At 25.9% G+C, this 26,430-nt stretch overlaps 1 protein-coding gene across 3 annotated transcripts in view; it reads right to left on the bottom strand.

The window, feature by feature from the left end:
- Nucleotides 1–718: 718 nt before the first annotated feature.
- Nucleotides 719–26,430, bottom strand: part of LOC112691023 (band 3 anion transport protein) — a 61,369-nt gene continuing 35,657 nt past the window's right edge. For 2 of the 3 annotated variants that reach the window (XM_025565133.1, XM_025565135.1), the window contains 22 exons: nt 22,908–23,091; nt 22,210–22,316; nt 22,040–22,125; nt 16,775–16,965; nt 13,560–13,659; nt 12,934–13,049; nt 11,631–11,779; nt 11,218–11,395; nt 10,945–11,153; nt 10,619–10,669; nt 9,723–10,163; nt 9,446–9,635; nt 9,104–9,328; nt 7,103–7,251; nt 6,828–7,022; nt 6,616–6,731; nt 6,314–6,464; nt 5,819–6,075; nt 5,535–5,749; nt 4,696–4,904; nt 1,463–1,636; nt 719–1,392 (listed from right to left, as the gene is read on the bottom strand). In XM_025565133.1, coding sequence (XP_025420918.1) covers nt 1,312–1,392; nt 1,463–1,636; nt 4,696–4,904; nt 5,535–5,749; nt 5,819–6,075; nt 6,314–6,464; nt 6,616–6,731; nt 6,828–7,022; nt 7,103–7,251; nt 9,104–9,328; nt 9,446–9,635; nt 9,723–10,163; nt 10,619–10,669; nt 10,945–11,153; nt 11,218–11,395; nt 11,631–11,779; nt 12,934–13,049; nt 13,560–13,659; nt 16,775–16,965; nt 22,040–22,125; nt 22,210–22,316; nt 22,908–23,091 — 3,774 coding nt within the window. In that variant the 3' untranslated portion in view covers nt 719–1,311. The remainder of the gene's footprint in view (nt 1,393–1,462; nt 1,637–4,695; nt 4,905–5,534; nt 5,750–5,818; nt 6,076–6,313; nt 6,465–6,615; nt 6,732–6,827; nt 7,023–7,102; nt 7,252–9,103; nt 9,329–9,445; nt 9,636–9,722; nt 10,164–10,618; nt 10,670–10,944; nt 11,154–11,217; nt 11,396–11,630; nt 11,780–12,933; nt 13,050–13,559; nt 13,660–16,774; nt 16,966–22,039; nt 22,126–22,209; nt 22,317–22,907; nt 23,092–26,430) is intronic. The other variant, XM_025565134.1, reaches the window with a different exon arrangement.

Raw genomic sequence — 26,430 nt, 5'->3', positions numbered from 1 at the left:
TTCAATATGTAGATGTCTGCAAAATTATATAATACAGAGTGTCTTATGAGGAATTAATAGTTCAAAGTAGAAGTCTGATAAAGTTTTCTCTAACCCGAATTAAAAAATTAAATCTTTTTAGAACATCTTGTACATTTATATATGTATATGCAAATATATATACTATTTTATATGCAATAAAATTAATAATAAACAATGCAACAATTTTATAACACATTACATTTCCTACAATTATTACATACACTTAAAAATCTAACAAAAATGATTTTAACTATATAATATTAAAAATAAAATAAAAACTTATTAATAATGCACCACAAATATAAAATAATAGGACTCTAGCAACAATTGATAATACAAAACTTCAGATCTATGTGCTATCTGCCTATTCTTCTGTTATTATAGTAAATAATTATTATAAGATAGCAAAGTATAATAGTTTATCAACAAATAGATTTATTAATAAACATAATCATAAAATTAATCATTTGTAGTTGGAATGTATGGAAAATAAAATGTTATATATAATGAGCAAATCTATTGATTTGAGCAACAGGTAGAGAAGATATGAAGCAAATAATAATTTTACTACAGCAAGTTTAAGTATAAGAATATTTATCATTAATCTTTTTTTTATGTTGGGTTAAAACAAATTATATTTTCTGGAACAAGTCAAAACATTTTTAGTAAAAGTTTAAAAATTAGTTACCATAAAAAAGTGTAATATATTGATATTAATGACATTGGTAACTGTTTTTTTAGCTATTTGGCAAAGTAAAGATTGATTCACAGTCAATTTATAAATATTTAGCATGTATAAAACACTGGTAGTAATAAAATATTAATAATATAAAAATTGAAAGATCATACATAAATGTGGGGTCATGGTATAGTACTGGGGTTTCACCAATATTGTCGACTTGGCACCAGAGTTAATCTTCCGTGATTGCAAGTTCTAGGACGGATCACAATTTGAATATTTCCTAGTAAATCACACTTCCAGATAGAATTTAAAAGATGACTACTCAAAACCTTGCTGAATAGTCAACTGGACTTATATAATTAGGTCTACTCCCGGTCAATTTCGTCATACGAAAAAATAAAAACAGATAATATGATTTATCATAATGTACACGTAACAGACATATACTTTAATTGTAACTGAACAAAAAAATTAAATATGTAGTAGGTTCTCATTTTTCAAACCACATCAAGTCAAATATTCATTAATTGCTATCCAATTGAAAGAATCAAAATGTTGAAAAATTATTAATAATAAATACAAAATCGTATTGAAAAGTCAACAAGTCATTAGCCTGGTAGCCGAGATTCAGCATAAAAGTCAGGTTCATCTTCATCATTACTCATGTTTGATGGTTCATTGCTGTCCAGCTATAGTTAAAGGAATACAATGTAAGGGGGGTCAAATGCAAAAATTAAAATTTAATAAGATGATACTTACAGCTCGTAATTCTTTTGCGGTAAATATTTTATCACATAGCTGAGATCGCACAGGAATCATCATAATTAAGAAAAATGGAAACAGCAAAGAAATCGATGACGACTTAATACTCCATAAGCCACATAAGCATATGAGTTGAATTCCAGTAAATAGATGCATTTTATAAGTTTGAACCTAAAAACAATATTATATTAAGCAAAACACAATTAATAATTTTTAAATTTAATTAATATCAAATTTCATTAACATTTTTTTTTTTTTGTTATAAATATTTTAGATATATTGTTAAATTTTTCGTAATTAAATATCCTACATGAAGTATACAACAATAAAGCTTAACTTCCGGAAAACGTTATACCAGAATAAAATCAGTCCCGTGTTATCGATCAGTTATCATTAACTCACGTCTGAAACCTTAACATAGAACAAATGCAGTTTGGTACCCATGCTCAATTTTGGATTTTTTTTTTTTAAAAAATCATGGTTCCCTCGATAAAAATATTAAAATAAAACTACCTATTACGTACACCGGATAGTCACTGATTGCTGCGCTCAATCGAATTGTTAAAACCGAATATATCTCTCGATTTGTTATGCAAAATCACTTGAAGTAGTCACAGGATAAAAAAATCCATTTGTATAAGAAACTCAAATTTTGAAAAATATCAAAAACCGCTTGGATACAATCACAAAATAAGTCGTTTTTTTTTTTTTTAAAAAATATCAATATTTAATTTTAATTTGTTTAGAAAAATAATTTTTAAGTTTTTAACAAAACTTCCATCTATAGTTAAAAAAAATAAAATGGTAAAAAATAGAAGTTTTTTATATTTTTAATGAAATATCATGATTTCCGAGAAATCAACTGTTTAAAGTTTTTTAAGTTTAACTTTTCAAGTAAAAAATTGTAATCATCTATACTGGAAATTATTTACATTTTCATTGGCCATGCTTAACAAGTGAGACTTGTGAGAAATTGGTAAAAATTAAAACGATCGCATAAGTTATAGATTTCGTAAATAATAATATGTAGATTGCATAATATATTGATGGATTTTTGGTTTGTCAAACAAAATCAACAACTGCTTGGTATTGTATAAAAAGGTGTGTTGTTAGCACTTGTTAATTAAGAGTTGGTAATTACACATGGTAGGAGATAAGGGGCGTATTTTAGGGAGGGGCGAAGGGGGCGATCGCCAACCCTGAATCCGTATTTAAGGAATCGATCATATGTGAGATAAACACTTCAAATTTTTCACGAAACTTAGTGTTCATGCCAGGCCACCAAAACGTTTTTATAACGTTATAAGTAAAATGTTAAACTATTCAAAAAGCGATTAAAATTGATAACAGATAACGAAACAAACGAAAAACGATTAATGATTGAAACATAAGAGAAATTGCCATCAAAAAATATTTATAACTTGGGCTGTGAATTTAATGCACTAAAGAACCTTAAAAAATGCATTAAAAATGTCAAAAAAATGCAATAAAATATGCACTTTAAATGCAAAGAAATTCAATATAAAATACCAAAAATTATAGTATAAAATGGTTTTTAATTTAATTTTTATATTTATATTAATATTAGGTACAGGATATTATACACATATTATACATTACATGCATAAATAAGTGTTTAATTAATAAAAAAAAATTTTTGATTTGATGATTGAGTTTGATTTTTCTATACTATATTTTAGTATTTATTTTGTTAAAATAATCAAATAAACTTCAATATATTTATTTTCGGGTACGTTATTTAGTCTTTAGTCTTTAGAATTTGATTAAAAATACCAGAAAATTTACTAAAAAAGGAAAATATGACCAAAAAATTCACAAAAATGACCTAAAAAATTTAAAACATCAAAAAACGCAAAATAAAAAGTAGCATAAATGGATTCGTAGTTACATTATAAAATTATTACAAAATATATTTCCGTAGAGAATCTAAAATTAATGATAAAATAATTAGGGGTGGGCCGATCCAGAACCGATGGTATCGGTTGGTATCGGCCGATATTGGTGGTATCGGAAATATCGGTATCGGTTTATTTTCAAAACCGATATTTGAACCGATACCGCAAAAACTACTTGTGATTATAATATCGGGTATCGGTTTTATCGGTTTGTGGTATCGGATTAATTTTAGTATAGGTTCATGGTTTTGCCAAAAAAGTTGATTTTTTTTATGTAATATATTAAAAATCAACTTAGTTTTTACTTGTGATTATAATATTGGGTATCTGTTTTATCGGATTAATTTTAGTATCGATTCATAGTTTTGCCAAAAAATTTGATTTTTTTTTATGTAATATATTAAAAATCAACTTAGTTTTTACTTATGATTATAATATTGGGTATCGGTAAAAAGTGGTATTGGCCCATCCCTAGTTATAAACATGTAGTTACAAGGGATTAATTAAATTTTTTCGAACGTATCGAGAGAAAACAATTGTCGAGCGAAGCAAGAAAATTTATTTTAAGATTAATATCCATATTTTTTTAATTCGTATACTCGTAAATATATTTACCAATACATTACTGATTAAAGGTAATATATATAACATAATGTTATATATATATAACATAATTTTAAAAAATGTAATGTTATTTTATATAGTATTGATTGCAAAATACTACATTTGAAAACATTTTAAATTTTACACTTATTTAAATAACGCAAAACGCTAAATTGTTTATAACGTTTTAATAACAGTAAACGGAAATTTTTTTAAACTTTAAATTTGTATAATATTTAAATACTGAAATTGAATAACGTTTAAATTATTTATAGTGTTAAACGCTCAATTGCTTATAATGTTTAAATGTCTCATAACGGTAAACATATATATTATTTTGATTTAAGCCCTGGTCCATACTTAGCGAAAAATCAAATAAAACACAAGCAAAACTATCAAAACACAGATAGTTGTTAAAAAAAAACTACACAAAAATCCATTCTAAGTGAATCGGGCATTAGATTAAAAAAAAAAAACCACAAATATTAAGGATTTACTTGATTTATATATTAACAAAAATTTTACTTGTAAATTTTGATCCTGAATTAAAGAAAAAATTTGAGTTACCCCTTATCCCCCTAGAAATAAGTCTAAATATGCCCCTGTAGGGAGATTTACGTAATCACAACAATATTTACTTGATTAAAATGGTTAATTACTAACGGTGACTTATCAAAATACCGTATGATAATACAATTAATATTCACTTACATGACGAACGTATGGGGCTTCCGAGTGATGTTTCGTAGGCATAAAAATTAATTTCAAGCGTTCAAAAAATTGTATTCCGTCAATAGATGATATTCCCATGTAGAGAAATACGCCAAAAAGAACAGCCATTGGTACTAACCTCAATAAAGAGGACATTATTACTGAACAGCCAACCATTATAGATACCAACAGAGAACTAACTCTTTGCTCTGAAAAATAACAATATGTATAAAAAAAAAAGCTAACTTCATTCATTTAAATAAGTTCAGAACATAATATATATTTAAAATTAAAATAACGATATCCAAATAGGTTTAAATTATATATTTTTTCGATCTCAAAAATGTCTAAAAAGATAAAATTATTTATATTTTACATGAAGATGAGTATTTATTGCAACTTGGTATAAGAAATTGTAATGATAGTAAAACTAGTTTCCTAATCATAAATAACGGTGGTTTTGAAAAAGAATATATAGAAACGGGGTTCAAAAATATTGAGCAATCACTTATGAATCATAAGTTATGATATATACAAAGTGAATACTATGTTAGAAATATATTACCCACATTTAAATTATCGTGTTGCACGAGTGTTACATCCAACCCAATTCATTTTCACCAATAATATGTTTCAATCGTACTACGTATTGAGTTTGTGTAATTATTTAACTTAAAACAGTTTTTTGTTATTAACATTCTACCTCGATAATTTTATGTTGATGGTTTTTGACAGTTATTTATTTACTGTCGAAGATAATTCCTTTGGTTATATCTAATCCATATAATGTAAATAAATCCAATATATTGTAATTCTTTAAAAATAAACTTTGAACATACCTTTTACTTCAATAATGTGAGGTTTTTGACCAGGAGCATGAGTTCTGCTCATTACTGTCAGTGATGATACATGGGCAACAGATCTGACGGTAGCCGCGCTCATCCAAGGAGCACCAATTATACCACAAATAAGATTAATAAAATTAACTAGCACTATGTCCAGATGAAAACCACTACCTTTCTGTAGTTTACGCTCTTTCTTGGCGATTATCAGCCTGTAAAACGTTTGAATGAAAAAATAAAAGTATGCATTTTTTTGCGTAGTAAAATATCGGTAGACATACTCGCTGATGTGTGTCTCCATAAATACGAGAATGTAGACCAGTAGAGCGGGCACGAAAGCGACGAAAGGTACCCAGGGATCGATGGGACCCTTTAATCCACTGGGTGATATAAACCATCCACGGGCTTCAGGATCCGAAGGTGTTAGTCCTTCAGGAACCTTGAGTTTTTCGGTGTATGTTGTAGGATTAAAATAATCGGCTGCTACCATTGATATGATGGCTATAGGAACGCCAAAATCACCTAAAGCTCGACGGATCTAAAAGAATCATATATATTAAGTATCATTTCAAACATTTGTATTCGTGTGCATGAATTGCATATTGTTCGGAGAATTCAATTTAATGTTCAATTTAAATAACTGCAGTAATTATCTATATATTAAATCAATTAAAAAAAATAAGTTTTTTATAAATCAGAAAAATATGCAATAATGTATATTATATAGATATTAAGAGTATCAATTATATTATATAATGACATAAAAATTAATTTACATTTCTTCCAAGAAATTTGCTATTTCTGAAATGCCGAAGGTAATAGGCAATAAAAAATGTTCCCAATGCTAAAATAGTACACAACAATGCAGTATTTGGTTGTTTTGTAATTAATGTTTGGTGATCAACTGGTCTAAATATGTCTGTACCACTATAAAATAAAATAAACTTTGTTTATTTTCATTAAAATTTATAATATTTAAACTAAAATTATTAAAATTTCTATCAATAAAATATATTGATTTACAATTTTAATTATAAATATTTATGATGATATGATTAAGAATATAATAAGTTCTTACTTCGAGGTAGAGTTATAATCTGTAGAGTTTGGGTTGAAAAGTGAATTTTCAATGCGTATCAAAGCATCTTCTTCGCAATATTGTTTCAACGGTAACAGCGGATGTTTTGTAAATACCTATTTGTTATGAACAAAAATGTGATACATTATAAATCAAAGAATATTTAGCTACGTTTAAAAAATTCTTGTAATAATCACAAAAATAATACATACATTAAGACACTTTGATATACTTTCCCATATGTAAATCAATGATATAAGTGAAGCAAAAATTTCCTCAGTAAATCTTGTAAATACTTTAACCATCACACTGCCTTCGAGGCAGCTTACTAGTAAAGCAATGATCAACAACCAAATCCCAATGTAAACTCTCATTGGTAAGAATTCGATGTCATTACTACGGCAAAACTAAAAACAAATATTTTAAATAGTTTTGACAACCATTAAAATAAAATAATTAAAATTTATCTAAACTAAAATTAACTTACGCTGAATAGAGCATCATCAAAAAGCAATAAAGGTCCTGTGGTTCCGACTATCAACAATGGTTGTCCTGAAAACAACGAGAAAATTACCCCAGCCACAGAGGTAGCAATCAGAGTTTCAGATATACCAATGAAATTTTTCGTTTTATCGGCTGAAACATGTAGAAAATCATATTTGAGTTTAAAAACACAGATTTACCCACAGATATATACAATAACTAGATAGCTAACTAGCACAAAATTTGGAAGTCAACCACCATATGTGTGGTAGTCAATATTTACATTAATTATTATCATTTCTTATCATTATAAAATATAATTTAAATGAATGTGTTATATAGTAATTTAATATATTTATTATAAAATTATAAAATTTACAATTAAAGTTTTAATTACGTATGACTAATGTGTATAACTATGTAATATAATAATATATAAATGTTTATATGTTTGGAAGCTCCTAATAAATGTACAGTTGATTGAACCTTCAACACAGTCGGCTCTCGTATGTGAGGCAAAGCTGCAGTACTAAAATCCTGGGTTCGCCACTGGAACCATACCAAAGCAATTAAAAAGTATAATTGTATAATTAGGTAAAAAAAAATAGTATTTGAAACTTCAATAACATAATATTTACTATTTAATATGATATCTTAATATTAATATTAAGATATAAATATATTAATATTAATATGATATTTTAGATCATATATACAATGGATGGAGTCATACAAATAATTTGTGAAGCCAACATAACAGTAGGACCGCAGTGATATGCGCATGCGCGTGGCATCTTATCATTAATTTTTGGCGCAGATATTAATTAATTGATTATTGAACAAGATAACAATCAACTATAAAGTATGTTTGTTAAGTTTCTAAATGCATTATTATAATATTATAATATAAGTATTTGCTATGTCAAGATGCAAAGATGGGCAAGTTAATGAAAATAATTAACTCGAGTAAAGTTAAGAGAACACAAGATCAATAAGTTAAAAATTAACAGTTAACAATTCATAAATTTAACTTAATAATTTACTAGTTAATAAGAAAAAAAATATTATCTCAACTCAATTTAAAAAAAGTTAATCTACTTTTTTAATTAATAAGTAGATCACATAAAAAGTGACCTCATTCTTCATAAAGATTTATTTCCTAAATTATAATAAACAATTCTATTGAATTTTTCATCATAATATACAGCAGTGGTGCTGAAGTGTTTGAAAAATACTATGACATTGTACAATGTAAATCAAGGGGCCACTCACTACTATATTTATTTATCTTTATAGTTAAAATTCTTTATACAAAACATTCTGTATCCAGAACCCAATACCCAAAGGTGGGCCCCCCCTAACCTATAATCTTATATGACATCTGATTTACAGTGTATACGACCATTTTACTTTACATGATTATTTAATTTTTGTATTAATATTTATGTATAAATGAAAAATTTAAAATTTTTTTAACTTGATCCTTTTTAAATCAACTATAAAAAGCTAAATTATTTCAGCTGCCAGTTTCTCTAGTTAAGTTAAAAAGATTAAAAAAAAATAACTTTTTAACTTAACTTTAGCTTTTTAATTAGTTAATGCCCACCTTTGTCATAATGATGATCAATAACAATGTTTCGTAAATTCAGAATTAGTGATGTCTAAATTCAATTTTAAGCCGAAAAACAGATTGACATTTGATAAGCATGCGCGCATGCGCAGATGTCACCGATCTTACAGTTATGTTGACTTCAATTCATTCTATAGGTATGATATGCGATGGCTCTATCCATTGTATATGATCTAAGATAATAATATTTAATATGATAATAAATTTAAACTGATAAAATTATAACAAACAAAAACATTGAATACCATGCATACGGCTTTCGGCTTCTTAATCATAATACGTCAGACATAATCAGTTAGCTATCTAGTTATTGTATATATCTGTGGATTTACCAGAAACGCAACTAATAAGACATAGATTTTCAGGTTTACTAACCCATTAGGCCGCCGAAAGTGATTGCTGCTGATAAAGCGGCAAAATATATAAATATCGCGGACGCTATACATTGTAAATTCAATCCTTGGGAGAAATCAGAAGCGTAATACGGTAGTCTGCGTTTTATGTCCTTGACCAATCCACCCCATGGTTTTTTAGTACGTTTTAAAGGATCATCTTTGTTATCATCGCCTTTGTCGCTCAAAGTCGAAGTTAAGTTTGCGACTGTAAAACACAACATAAATGTCAAATTGTTATCCATCATCAAAAATTAACCTCCACAGAACGCTTATGATAAGCAACACAATAGAGTATAACATGAACGTATATAAAAAAATATACCTTTTTGAACGGCAGCACGTATTTTTCGCCTTTTGATTTGCTCACTTTTTTCTTTGAGCTCTCGCAATGATAACAATTCTTCTCTTTCCCAATCGCAAGGTGGCAACACAATACTACTGTCGAGAAATTCATTTAGTAAACTGATCAGTTCTTTGCGTTCTGTAGCTTTGTAAGCTTTACAATGAAATTCCTAATATTTAAATAGAAATTTGGTTAGTTAAATTTTACAATGCACTTTATTTAAAACAATACTGAAGATCGTAACATTATAACTTACAGAATTTGACATTAAAGTTGACATTGATCTTCCTACTTCGTGATAGTCAATATCTTTTGGATCCGGAGGACCCAAAAGTATGAACATGAATCGTACTGGTATTGATACTTCCGTCAATGAAGGAATCATGATGCCTTCAGCTAAACGTACAAAAGCCGCAGTTCTTTTCTTCAAGAAATCTACAGAGCCAACTAACACCGTAGTGGCTTCAGCGCCTATTGGTATTCGTTTAAGGATACTTTCTTTTTGAGCTTTTTTAACCATATCTTCAGTTGATGAAGTATATGTCTCCTCTTTCATATCAATATGAATATTATTTTTGTCCAAATCCAAGAAAGAACGATTGTTATTATTGTTGTTGGCACCGAATTTAGGGCTTGAATGCATCTCGTGACTCGATAAAGTACTTTTCATATTCGATTTCCTGTCATCATTTAGATTCTGTACACCAAAATAAATAAAAGTAAATGATTTGTAAAATATATCAAAATTCATGTAGTGGTGTAATTAAAAACATTTCAAAGGGTTATTTATGTCTACTTAGTATTATAGATTAAAAATTGTTTGGGATCTAAGAAAGATAATTAAACTACATAATTAGAGCATGATATATTGTTTAGTTGGGATTTATTATTTATATTACGTATTAACATTAACAAGCATATCGTGAATATGTTATGGATCATTGGCCTATAGCCTAATCCCAAAAGATGTTAAGATAATTAAAAAAAGCGATTCAGATGGTTCTAGCAGGTGAACACTTGTCAATCAAGGAGTTTTAACTAAACATAGTCTATTCTACGGCAAAACAAACAATTAAAATGCCTAAATGTTAATGAATAATGCATAATATTGTTATAAAATATAATTATATTCAACCAAGAAACTTAGTTTACATTGTGTGTAAGTGATGCCGACCGCTTAGCCAGAAATTCTGCCTCAAATTGCTGTCAGAAAAACAATATTTAAACAAAATTACATAGATACCTATTATCAAATCTATTCTTTAAGAAACGAGGCTTTCAAAATAAAAATAAATAAATATTCTTTCAATAATATAAGTTCAACAGAAAAATACGTTGAACAACGTAGTAACTTAGAAAATATTAAATTCATATTATAATAATAAAAAAGAAGAATTTTAAAAAAATATATTCTGAAGCCATAAGAAAATATAGAGTATCAACAGATACTAAAATTATATTAATATAGTAACAATTACCGTAAGACTTGTGTAGCTGGATGTATTTCGTCTAATAAACCTACTAAACTTATCACTGTCCTGATGGACGTGTTTGTGTCGGAGCAACAACAATCTCATGACTGCAGCTTTATCGTCTTGGTTGATAAGTTCTTCAATAGCCATCTGTTCAACTACTCGGTATATCACACCAGGTAGGTCCTTTTCCTCCAAATCCAATAAAATAACTCCTGGAAGAATATATTTTAAATTATTTTCACTTTGCGATTTTTACATGATATCATTAAAACGTACCCGACTCCAAAGACCTTCTCACGTTTAACAACGAATGGAAACTCAAAGAAGCCACATGTGGTCGTCCCCATCTGTCTGTACCCTCCTGTACATCTTCCTCGTACTTGATCCATCGAGCAGTTTCTTTCCATTCTCGCTCGACCCCAGTTCCTTTTAACTCATCCAGTTGAACAAAAACCTATAATAATATTTTGTTAATTATAAAAACAAAACATGAATTATATTAAATAATAAGTTCAATATGTTGATAATACGAATTTTATATCAGTACGACTTTTTTTTTTTTTTTACTAGAATTATTATATTATGTATATATATAGAAAACCTAATTAATGAAGTATATCAACTTTCTGAAACAAGGTAATCATTTTAATAATCAATGTAATTTAATTTCAAAACGACATTAAACGTACCGCATGGGGACTATGATCTACGTATTTCTTGATCACTTTTATTGGCAAGCCGATTAAAGTTCCATCTATGTCTCCAGAATACGGCAACAGTAACGTTTTATTTTTTCCACTGAATCTTCGCTTTTCTTTGTTACAGTCGTATCTATGACCTAATATTTAGTAAAAATATTAGTGAAGTCAATAATTTTTATTTATTTTTTTAATCAACTTTAATAAATATTTCTATTGTATTTTATCTTATTACGTTTTGTTATCCCAAAATGTTTTAAGTTAATAAATTAATAACGTACACAATTTAAAAGATGTAACAAAAAATTAAATAATATATTTATTAATTATTACTAAAAATAAATTAAAAATATATTTTACCATAGTAACTGTGTAAAGGGATGTCAAACATTATTATAAAAAAAGAAAAACTTATAAAATAAAAATTTTCATTGATTTTGAGAAACTTTAAAATATTAACAAAATAAAGACAAGGTGTTGAATTAAATATTTAAAAAAATGCATTATACAACTAGCTTAAACAAATTGAAAAACCTTAATACCATGTCTATTAATGTTACAAAAACGATAATACATTACAAATATTTTTGAGTATGTGTTTATTTTTACAATAAAAATCAATGTTAAATTTAAGATGAATCTGCTTATCATATGTTATCATGTAATTTGTTCTATCGTTAGTTCATTAATTAAATTTTTTATGACATTATATAACACTTAAACCATGCCAAATAAACACACCATACAATAATAATAACAAATAGTACGTTTTTAAAACAAGTATAAATAATTCAAAACTAATATTACGTAAAAAAAATAGTTTTAAAATCATTGATTTGTTGTAGATTTCTTAATTTACTAAACTTTTTTACTTGGTATTTATTAAAATAATAAACAAAACTACATTAATACATTATTATAATGTATACTATAATAATATAATAGTAGGTAATACTGTTTAACTAATAAAATTTATGATGAATTGAAAACTGTATTTTAAAATCTGAAGTTAAACGATTTAGGAAAAATCTATGATTGATCGTAATACATTTTATTATATAATGTTTATATAACACAACATCACAACAAATTTATATGGGTTCCTCATAGTATACCTACTAATACACATAAACTACAAACTATAATTTCGATTAAATTCATCTTATATTAAATAAATGAACATTCGAAAGTAATAAGTTTTTTAATTTTAATTTAATATCACACCCATACTTAAAATTATGCCCCGTTATTATTTACTATAGATTAGTAAGAGCCAGTCTTAAAATTATCTTACTTGTTAAATCATCTTGAAGAAACTCATCTAAATTTTCATCAAGCTGTAAATTATCCTGTGGTATAAAAATTTCTCGTTCATTATGCTTATGACGACTATGATGACGGTGATGATGTCTTTATAAAAAATAAATTGGAAGTACATGGCGTATTAATATAAAATATTTGTATATATTCAATTCTATTATAATTCGTTAGAATAATTCGTACCTAAATATATAATTATTTTAATTATTTTTAAAAGATTACATAAAAATATTGAGCAAAACCATTTTTGTATATATTCATAAATCAAAAAACCTTTTTGGTATGTACTTATATGAAAATGAAAACTGTTGAAAGTTTTAAGTTGGACATAATATATTTAAATTAGTTTAAATACTTCTCAGATTTTCGTGAATAAAATGAAATACCAGGATGAATCATAATAAAATAAATTAATGGATTCAAATATATTTTCCTAGTTATAAAAATGTATTATCCAATGATATACTAAATTATTTTTTTGTTTTGGTACTGAATTAGTTAAGCTCTAATGTTAAATATCAAACTTAAGTATAAATCATTAATTAAAGAACCTTATTACTAATAAGTTATTAGATAGTTGTTGGAAATTATTTATAATACCTATGTTTTCGCTTTTTTTTCTTGATTTCTTGGTGGAGTCCTTGTTGAGTTGTATCGAGTTCTCTGTGTTGATTGTAAGCCGCTTCTTCATTCGTCTCGTCTGAAATTTAAAATGAAACCAATTTATTAAAATTACGAGTTTCATTATTAATTTTTCCCGTACACCATAAACACAGTTTTCGATGGTATAAGATAAATACGTTTTGCATAATAGTGGTATAAACAATATTATACTCATCAGAGATTAATTTTTAACACATATATTCAATTAAAAATACTGGTCGCTCCATCGTAAATCGATACTAGTTAGTCATAACAACATATTTATATACTAAGATAAACGTCAATTTTTTGTTTTTAATAAAAATATTAAAACAGATCTAATAGGTTAGGTAATACTTTTACCTACTTATACCTTTTAGGTATACAGAAACGATGAGCCTAGAGTCCTACCACAGTAAATCTGTGTTCAAAGTATATATCGTGTAGTTTGATAGATATTTTGTACATATTTCAATCATTAATGTACTGCGTAAATCGCTCCAAGGCTAAATATTCGAGATGTTTGGGCAATGCGGGCCTTGCTAAAACGGAACCTTTTTCTCCCTTTTCTATAACGCGCCATTATAATCCGTATGAAAATACACGCACGCGCATTAACACGTTTCGTACAGAAAAGAAGATCCGATTCGTAAACAAACGCATATATTTCTTGAAGTGTTAGAAACAAAATAGTTTGAACATGTTTTTTTAAGAAATATATTGCTCTGAAAATTAATATACCTACCTCGTAACCTAACGATCGAGCGGACACTTATACACGTGTGAAATATTTTCCTTCTCCATCAAAGGGATACCTGTTTGCTTTAGCGCCCGTCGGGGGGGAGGGCCAAAGGAGCTATTGCCCCTATTGAGAATTTTTGTTTCAAAATTATTGTTAATTTAATACCACGCAAATTAATTATAACATAATTTTATTGAGATCGATTTATGAAGTTTAGTAAATTGTATTATATTTTTAGATAATTTAAAATGTATAATCTTGAACGTATTTATTAGTTTACAATGTTTACACTTGACTACATAACGCTTAAAACTATAAATTCTCCCGAGTACCGATTAATATGGTATTTGATTTTATTCTCATCTATTTTTAGATCATGTTGTTTTGGCTTTTAAAATTTTAATTTTGTCCCGGGTAGGATTTTATCCTACGGGCGCGCTTGCTTGTTTATAAAACCGATTTTAATTCAAATATTTCTGGTGTAATTGTCAGAGGTGAAACATTTATTGAAATTCCTTAACATTTACTTTTAATGATGATATTTTATACGACTTCTTTAGGTAAATGTGATTTCCATATTATAAGTAGAGCAACAATGAGTCATTGGTTTATGGAAGCTGTATATAATGTAGGATCGTTGAACACAATGGTGCAGACATTTGGGACCTTATTCATTCATTAAATACCAAATCATCCATAAATAGGAATATTAAAGAAAAGTAAAATATAACAGCACTCATTTATTAATGGTTGATATATTATAGCGCGTTATGATCTTTAAACTTGTATATTATGTATAGTAGGCTGATGTCTAAAATTCAACTTTGAAATTATTGAGGCACCAAGCAAATTCAAAAAATAGCTGCAGAAAAAATTCGTAGTTGAATTCATAAAGTTTTTAAGGTCGCTACTAGCAGACAAAATAATTTGACAATCGAAAAGAGCTATACACGATAGTTACTAAAATTACTAATATATTTATAAATATATATATTCTAGTTCTAAGAAATCGGTTGTTGGATGGCTGATCTAATAATGATTATTACAACAATAAGTATTTTGATAATGTGAGCACAAATGCACAATAAAATCTCCCGATCGTCATGGTCGCAAATTTATCGACACGTCAGTCGTCATCGTCGTTGTGTACAATTGACGTACAAAGTTCTAATGGCTTTTATATTTCATTTTGGACTCTATTTTTTTTTTTTTTAATAATCGTTATTCTCACGATTTATATCAAACATTTATTAATAGCGGTTTCGATAAGACAAATGATTTAAGTATAGATTGGTCATATGTCACTAAATTTAAGCGGAACTATGATAAATTTACCTTCAAAATAAGAGGTAATAATTTTATTTTTTATTATAAAAAGACTATAAAATCAGTTATTATCGTATAACCGTTTACTTGATATTAAAATTAAAATTATTAATTTAAACTTATAATTTTATCTAAAAACTAATAAAATTAAATATATAAACATGAATATTATTTCTAATGTGCCAATTTATATTTTTACTAACTTTTTCTAAGAAAAAAAAATTAAAAATTGTTCTACAATTTATTGTAATACTTTGAATACAAAATATGACATACGTTTTATTTCATTCATTACATATTAGAAAAAAATACAAATTCATCAGTCTATCATTTATCTAATCATTAATCATTTCCAATAATAATTATGCCTACACAATTCAACTTAATAATTAATAATTATTTATTATTACAAAGTAACTAAAGCAAATTAATTAGGTAATACTTTTGTATTCTTCATAGTGTCAACAGTTCAAGTGCTTTAATCAAAACATTGTGATCTTAATTAAAGCAAACGTCAGTAAATTATTCATTAAGATCGAGTACAGACTTCAATTAATTTAATGAAATACTTACTCTTTAATCTAGATAACAATATTTGACTACCATGTCAAAGCATAACTAAATACAAAATATAAATGTATAAAGTAAAATTTGAAAGTATTGTTTTATAAATACTTTCTAACGATTTAAAATAAAAAATAAAAAGTATAGATGATAACAATAATTGTTAAGTTCTGAGCGAAATGATTTATCACATTATTCACAATACGACAATATTTAAGTAAAAAAAAAATTGTTTTTATAAAATTGATCAATAAAAATGCTCATCAACTTCAGATATTGACGGATGAACTTAATCTATCATACGAAGAGAAAAAGAAAGGACGAAAGAAAATGTACATAATATTATACATTATTTAACTATATTTAATTTATGATGTCAAATGCATCACTGAATTGATGTATTACATTAATATAATTAATGTAAAATGTTTACTACCAATAACAATATAAGCGTCACATTAGAATATATTACCGTATAATTGGCGAGTAAGTAATAAAAACATATAAATGCATTTGCGTTTCATTGAGCTTATTGACTTACTTATGTTAAACTGTACGTGTTTATCTTCGGAATCTTCTCTGAAATAATGACCGAATTTGGGTTTTTCGTACATAGGAGTACCACATTCACTGCTTAAAAGACCATCTTCAACTCTTGAACCGTCCGATTCTACGTCTACAAAGCTTGGATCGATGCCAGTAGCAACTGCAGAATAAACCATACCGCTATTGCTAAATTATATAAAATAATGACAAGAATTAATGCTCATTTCTTACATAAAAATTGTTATTTTTATTTATTATTATTTAACTTATATTAACTACGAAATAAACTGGATTGGCAATGGTAGTATGGATCTTTTTAATATGCTGATTCATTATAGTGATTTTTATTTTAACGATTTTTTTTCTATATTTTTTATACTATATAACATTATTATTATATTTAAATTCTTAATGACAACCTTCAAAAAAAACTAAACATTTTACCTAAAAAAGGAGATTTTCCTGTAATACGTAATTACATATGTATTACAAATTAATTTGTAAGGGAATTAATTTATTTTAATTTCAAGCGGGACTTTATCTTAAGTCCTAAAATGTTTTAATGATTTTTATAGACATTAATACTAATTGTTAAGTTTAATATTAAAATAAATGTCGTGAAAATTCGAACGTAACTTTTTAACCTTTCGTTCTAAATATAAATATACTTTTTTTATTTACTTCATTTTGTGCCTTAATTACCATTTTGAGATTAAAAATGTATTCTATTTCATAACTTTTAAATTATATATAAGTAAATATCTTTACATCGAGGCCATGGAAAAGTTTAAGTTTCCATTGCAAACTTTGTAACAAACATATTTTTTAGGATTGCATATAAATTGATATAACATATGAAAAACGTTGATTTAGTTATATTTAGAAAGAATAAGAATTATAATATTTAATAAAAAATAAAACTGAATTGGAAATCTTAGTTTTGAATTATTGCACTTGTTTATCCATATCAGGGTTTGACCTTAGTCACAAATCACAGTAAAAGTTTGAAGGACTTCTGAAATCAAGCAAGTTTTTAAAATGTACCGCCTTCAAGACTAATTAGTGATTTTTATTTCAAGGTTAGGTTAGGTTATATTCAATTACTACTCGTACTACTCGTATTTATACGGCTATCGACTTCTTATCCTTTTCAATATATTAAAGTTTCATATTGTGACCCGTTGTGTTTAATTCTGAAATAATTGCTAAAAAAATATAACTTTGTGATAAGAATGAAATATGATTAAAATATAAAAATAGAATTTAACTATATTTTATTTATAATGTTTATTTCACAGCATATTTTTTGAATTTAATAATGTAAAAATAATATAGTTCTATACATTAAATTCAATATTCCTTTACTTCTTCTACTTCACCTTTGTCCCAACTATTTGAGATCGGGCACCCTTGTTCTAAACCTTCACTGTCTCGATTTTCTACATCCTCTACGCACACACCAACAGCTCTCAATCGTATTCAACCATCTCTTTTATGGTCTTCCTCTTCCTCTTTTCCCTTCAACATTCATTTTCATAACTACTCTTACTAATTTTATTTCCTCTCGTCTCATTACATGCCCAAACCATCTCAGTCTATTTTCTCTTATCTTGTTCACTATTGACGATACACCAATACTCTTCTCACATATTCGATCCTTATTTTATATTCTCTTGTCACTCCATTCATCCAAGTCAGAGGTTTCCAACAAATGCCCCCCCCCCCAAGGTGTAAAATAGGATTTTTTGAGGGGACATATTAGACTAATTTTTATTTTATTTTTTATTCTTTAGTTCTTATGTATTTATGTACCTCTTATTATTATAATTATTATTATTATATTATTGCCTTCATATAATATTTATACAGTGTATTCTCGATAATCTGCGGTCCTCTGCGAAACTAATCATGTACATAAATACAAACAAAAAATAAAAGAACTTAATGTTTCTATACATAATACATATATCCCATATATTCATTTTTGCGATTCCATAAATCGGTCTAACTGGGTTGCGATAATCGATAGCCCAATAGTTCGGATTATACGTTAGGCCTGGCACATGCATCTTTTTGATGGGGCGGGTTATTTACTAATATCTTACCCGGTTTATGAGTAATAGTCTTAAAAAGGTTAGGAACCACTGATCCAAGCATTCTTATTTCCGCAACACTCATACTCTTTTCTATTTTCCTGTCAACCACCCAATACTCTAAACCATATAGTATAGTTGGTCTAGCAATACTCCTGTAAAATTTACCTTTCAGCCTCTGGAATTTAATTATCACATACAACGCCTGATGTTTCTCTCCATTTTAACTAACTTCATTTAATACTATGTTTTACATTAAATTCAATAATGGTTAATAAATTACTTAAGAATTTATAATCTGAAATACATATAATATGTATTATTATAACAGGAAATGTAACTATGTGTAACATTATTAAGTTAAAATCAATAAATTGTAATATTTGGCATGAAGATAACTTTTTGTTTTTGTTGTCAATTCATATTAGAAAACTCTTAACAAAAATTATATTTAATGTTAAAATTATGATAAAATATAGTGTTCATATAATTTATCGTAATGTTCAGCAATTATCTCCAACAAAATCTTAACTAAGTATCATCAACATACATAAAAGTGGATAAATAAAAATTTCTACCATTGGACTAGTTTACTTTAGTGCATATTTGAGCATATTTATTTTTTATTTATATTTATTTCTTATGAGACATATAAATAAATATAATTATCCTAAATAATCAACAGAAACCAGTATGGAAAAATAAGAATAGCTGATAAAGTAAAGAATCTATGAACTGATTTTTATAGTGTCTTTCGCTATTTAAATTTTTTTATCAACAATTTTAAGTACAGTTCGGTAAAATTTGTTTTAATACCTCTCGAGTACTCTGAATGAAATATATTGGGCGGATCAGTTTATATTTCTATAGTTAATTAATATAGTAGAAGAACCAAATTTCCAAATATGGTAGATTTAACTCTTTATGTTCTAATTTAAAGTACCTATAAATAGCACAAATATCATTAAAATATTTCAAAACTTTGAAATGTCTTTAACGAAATAACTAACATCGATTCATTTGCATTAATTGATTTTAGTTTTTTAGTTGAAATATCTGATTTTGTCAACATTTTATTTTGTCATATTTTATAATGTTTTATGTAATTTTCTTAAAAGGATCCAATATTTATTTTTTTATTTTTGATACAAATTGACAAATTTGATACAAAACGTTTATGAAAAATCTTGTCTTTATTTTCTAGCCATAAGTATAAAAAAAAACTTCTTGATAAAAATAATAGATACATTCTTTGTTTCATTCGGAATCTAAAATTCAGATTCTTATATAAACGATTGAATGTTAAAATTAGATTGTAGTTATTAATTAATTAAATTTTATTTATAAATAAAATATGGACAACTTGATCAATTTCCTTTATTATTAAGCCAATTATTCAAAAATATTATGATCTAACATTTTTATAATCAATTCAATAACCATTAGAGTGAAACAAATATACAGTTAACAATACAAATACCTAATAGTTAAAAAATAAAAACAATGGTTAACCAATATCATTAATATTATGTGTTCTGAATAACATTTAGTGATTAAAACTGCCTATTAGAGTACTTAAAGGTCATTACAAACTCATAATTATTTTAAATTTTTATATCTGTAGGACATTCGCTTTTTGTACTATCAAAAAAGGGTTTATTGGACTAAAGTGATTTCCACGTGTTATTTTACAATAAAAATACGATTATTTGAATTTATATATTCACGAAATTAAAAAAATTCATTTTGCTATTTTAGGATGATTTGATAGTTTAAACATCTTTGAACACATATATTGTCTAAACGCAACAAAGCTAACGTATTATCGTTAAATGGAATTGAAAACATTCGTACTTCGAGATACACTTGTAAAAAATATTCTATAGTTAATATAAGTTAATATAAGCTAAAATTAATATAGTGTCACATGTCAAAAATTGTAAAAATATAGACACTATCTGGATTTGAAAGCCATTTTTTTACAGCAATACTAATACATTAATATTGGAAATTAATAATTTTGCATACGTAAATAAAAATATCAATTTTTATTAAGATTTTGAACACCTTATGTATCTATAGTTTTGGTTTTGAATGTCTATTTTTCTTACACATTAAATAATATTAAATTTACAAGCTGAAGTATATGTCGATTCTTATAGCAGTAAATTATATCTCAACGAAAATGTAATTAATTGTATTGTTTTACGTTATTATTGGATGAGTAGCCCAAACGTTTACAAATCAAGACAATATTATTCTCCACTATTTTGTCTTTATATCACCACATGTTTGAGTAGCTAATTTGGTATATTGTTATATGTTTATACATTGATGATTATAATAATGAATTTTTAAGCTCGAAATTCAACAACAGACTGAACAAAATACAAGACCTATAACTAGTGTAAAAAATCAACTTTAACATACACTACATGCTTTAACAGAAACGCTTAAAAGAAAAATACATTTGTTGGTAAATTGTGACACTAAAAGAATTATCTATACCAACAGTTGTAAATTCAATATCATGAAAAGTTTCTTGATTGAAGAGAATTTAGTCTTAATTAACAATTATATTTGAATACATTTTTCGTAATTATTATATTAATTAAAAATATTTTACCATTTTTTAAATGACTTTAAATATTATGATGATATAAAACAAAATGGCTCAATTTTTCAATGAATATTCATCAAATATAAAATAAATATGATAATAATTATGAATATGAATACTAAACGGCTTTTAAAATATTTTATGTACAATACTTATTTTTAGTAGATTATATTAATTAATACATTTTTTAATTTATTTTAGTTCTTAAATTACTATAGGTAATAAGGTGCCGACTTTCTAAAAATATTACATTTAGGAATGTATTATATATTTATTGATATACTTTATTCATATAAAATTATTTTATTTTACTGCATATTAGAAAGTATATTGGTATTTATTAATAATGAATTATAATGAAAATTTTAAGTAAATATACTTTAATTTAATAAATTTGTGATTATATCTACATAAATCAATTTAGAACGTTAATAACTAAAACAATTTATATAACTTAAAACAAACTAGTTTAAAAAAACATTTAAGTTATTTCCCTACCAGTTAAAGTAATTTGAAAACTATTAAAATAATCAAGTATATTATTTACCTGGATGTTTGTTGACTGGTAGTTGGAGGGCTCATTGCACTATCAGAATCAGTTACATCCCTATGATCATCTGTCCTCTTAAATTCCTTAATAATTAATAATGATATTAACATGAAATATGTTTTTATTAGAAAGTTAAAAAATACAAAATAAAAATATAAATAATTTACCGTCTCCAGATCTCTAGATCTTATGGATGTCGTAGATTGTTTTCTAATTGATTTTGGAATGGACTTGAGTGGTATGTGGACAAGCGATCGACTGTTATTTCGATGAACTGCAAATAACAAATGCGAGGATTTTTATAAAGAAATTATCTAATAAATTGATCTAAAATATGATCATCGAGGTTAAATCTTAATTAAAAAGACTTAAGAGTAGCAAACTAATATGATCCTTGTAGATGTATACCAAGATCAATAAACCAGGACGGTCGTTATATTATGATTTTGTTGCAAATTCATAATGCTTCTTACTGAGTTGACCGAATTCGAAAATTTTTAACCTTGTAATATATATTTTTAATAATGTAATTTTTTTCCCCTGTCATTTCAATAAATACATTGTTTGAGTTTCTTTTAATACCGTCAGCTTGTTCGTATTATAATTATAAATAATTATCATACTGTTAAACAATTACGCTGATTAAAAACAAGTTTTGTTTCTTTTCTCTCTCTCTCTCTCTCTCTCTTGGTTTTTTTAAATAACATTTAGAAATATATCCAGCCTGAATTTAGAATTAAACTCAATTGCAATTTAATTTAAACCAATTTTTTTCGTATGTCACATATAGATGTGCGTACCAAGATTCATGTGTTTCATCGTGAAATAACATTTTAACGATTTATAATATTTTATGAAAACTTACCAGTATAATCATCTTCACTAAATCGTCTATCTCCTGGTTTAGGTGACCGATCACTAGTGAAAGTAGATGGATTGAATCTGTTTTGGTCGGCTTCGCTAGAAACACCGGCGAATACTCGTTCCATTTCTTCGTCCAGATCGTGTGTGTCTCGAGATACTTCATCGGTAAATTTATATCCTTCACCCTGTAAAAATATAAGTATTAAGCTATAAATAATAATATACAATATATTATAATTGTGAAATTATACAGAAATATAAATCGGAAATAAACAATTATATGATTCTGTCAATGATTTTAAAAATCACAATGCTTTTAAAACAAAAAATATACAGTCAACTGATAGCAGTAGCCATTAACCAGCAGATACTTAGAGAAATCCAAGATGATGGGTTTTAAAGTAATATTATCAATGGACTGCAGTCAAGAGTGTAGGTAAAGATGATTCATGCGGAGGAGAGGTTAGATATAATTAAGTAATAACTATTATATATATTTTAATATATTTTTATTATTACCTATTAATTTACAAGCTGGGATTTTGGCAATAGTGAGGAGGTTAAACCCCCCTTTACCTACGCCACTGATTGCATTTAATTAAATTATGAGAAACGGACTTTTTACATAAAACGGAGTTTTTTTATTACTACGCGAGTATACGAAAATATGTTAATTAATTTATTCTAATATTCTTTTATAATTAAATATTACATTTTCAAGGAATAAAGTTATTTATACATTATTGTTGATTTATCAACATAGTGTAACATTTAAGTATTTTGTTTATTTACCAATATTAAATAGTTGGTAAAGAAACAACGAAATGTGTTTTAATGTCGGAAATAAATCATTAGTTATTGTTGTGAAAGAAATAAAAATCACACACACACACACACACACACACACACACACACACACACACAAACATTGAATTAACCGGGAGTGCACTCTTTCACAGCTATTGATCGATTATTTACTAACATCTTTGCCTTAAGAGCAATGATGTTGTATGTATAATATCGCATGGTCGTTTCAGGAAATAATATTGTTCGATATACGACGAACCACATGATTTATTTTGACATGATAAACATAAAAATTTCTAATACGATTTTGTAAATACGAGTATATGCGTATTTAAATGACTTACATTTATACCAGTTAAGTAAAAATAATCAATTGTGAATTGAATTTGCATCACTAACACAAAATATTTCATAACTAATTCAACAAAAATGTTTGTTTTTAAACTGAATAATGAATTATTAAAATGAACTAAAAAATAAAAATATCAAAATATATTTCGTGAAATAAAAGTTGTTAAGCAAAGTCTTTCGTCAAAAAATTTTGAAAATATACTTTTAATTATCTTATTATATATTAGCTGAATTAGCTGACCTCAAATAAGACAGATTTTACTATTTTAGATTAAAGCAATTACTAACTCGATGTAAAAACCATTTAAGTTCTAAAAAAATATACAATCGTTGTACATATTAATAAAATCTATTTTAATTAAATTGTACTATATTAATTTACATATACTAAAATAATTAAGCTTAAATAATTAGCAATAATTAAAATCAATATATTAAATTATATATATAAACACATTTCTTAGGTAACCAAAAAGTGAAAAAATCTATACATTATTTCTTAAAAAGGTGATTATAGAAAAATATTTTTTCGTGGTAAATCTAGAATATATATAATATATTCTAGATATACCACGAGAAGGAATATATAATATATAATTAAGTTCAACGATACTTTGTTTAAGTATAAATATTACTATATGTTTTGAAAAATCATATCTTTATAGATACATTTATAGTACTTTGTGATTATTTAATAATATAATTAGATATTATAAATATTAATTATAGATTAATAATATAGAATCCCCTTTTTTCCTCATAGACGTTACAATTTTTGTCCTTTGAAAATAAAAACATGATTTATAATTCTCTATTTCGAGCTTGGATAATGGATGGTGCTAACAAAACTACAATATTAAGAATATCTATAAATTCGAATAAACTGGAGCCTTAGATACACATAGTATTACTTAACATGTAACGTTGTTGTTACATCAAAAAATTATTGAACAAACAATTGATAAAATGACAAATTATAAAAATATATACCATATTAATGTCGTGTTAATTTTATTTTTATATTTTATTAAATCGATTTGTACAATTGTTGTTAAAAATAACAAATAAGTTCTAAATTAATATCTCATTATTTTATATTATTTATATTGTTGATAATAATTATTAATAGTTTAATAACGTACACTAGTATAATTTCAAAGTCGGTCTTTTCAATAATAAATTCTTTCTTTCGATAACATTTCAATTTTACTAAATAAGATTATTTGAATATTGATTGGTATGATGTTACTAGTAAATTTAACGTTTGACATGTTTTAATGAAATAACTAACACATTTCAACGTGATTGACACACATATTGTACATACTGCGAATATTTTTCATACACGGAACTGATAAAACAAAAACAAAAAAAAAAAAAATTGTATTTTGAAACTAGAAAATGTAACGACTATGAATTAACTCACATAATAACACAGGTGAATTTTATAGTATGCAACATTAAAACACCCACAAAAAGGTTTTAAATATTATATATATATGCACATTTATTAATAGTCCTCATATAAGCTAACAAAACTATGCAGACATGGGATACATATATATAATTAAAATGAAGATGACTGTACACAATAAAACGTAAACACAATTCAATTATCAAGTAACAGTAAGTCATTAATAATTGAATCGATTAATTCCTAAGGCTAATTATTTACTATGGCTTTTAAAAGGTGTTTGTACTCGTATTAACACTTTACATTTACTGACAGGCATTTTGAATATTATGAACTTATAAAATTGTAAAGTCACAAGTTAGGTTATATTAAATATATTTATTTTGTTAGTCAGCAAAGTAATTTATTATATATAAATTATAATTATACACTATAATATGATATTTTTCATTTGTTATTTTAATGGAAAACTTAATCATGTTCTCTTATCTTATTTGTGTATCTAAAATAAAACTATAAAAATATCATAAACTAAGAATAAATTTACGAAATTTAAAAAATGTAATTATTTTAATTTATTTTTTTTAATTATATTGTTATTTTCGTATATATATTAAATGAAACATTTGATAAAGTTGTTATTATATTTATATATACAGTGGCGTATTTGGAGGGAGATCCCGGGCCTCGGCCCTCAGAAAAAGGCTCAAAAGTTATAAATAACTTTCTAAGAAGGTAGAGAGAAAGAGAACATTAGTTTACATCATATGGTTGTAATGACTGTACAAAAGTAAATAACTTCCATATGTATTGTTATAGGTATTATATTGTATTATATGTATTTTTATAATACTATACAATCACTTTTTTTTTAGAAAAATGTTAACCCCCCCCCCCCCCCAAAAAAAAATAGAAAATATGCAACTGCATATTAACAATATGCGTTAACAAT

This window comes from Sipha flava, unplaced genomic scaffold (genome assembly GCF_003268045.1).
Source record: "Sipha flava isolate LNK unplaced genomic scaffold, YSA_version1 549_pilon_pilon, whole genome shotgun sequence".
NCBI lineage: Eukaryota > Metazoa > Arthropoda > Insecta > Hemiptera > Aphididae > Sipha > Sipha flava.
This window is presented reverse-complemented; position numbering and strand designations above follow the sequence as displayed.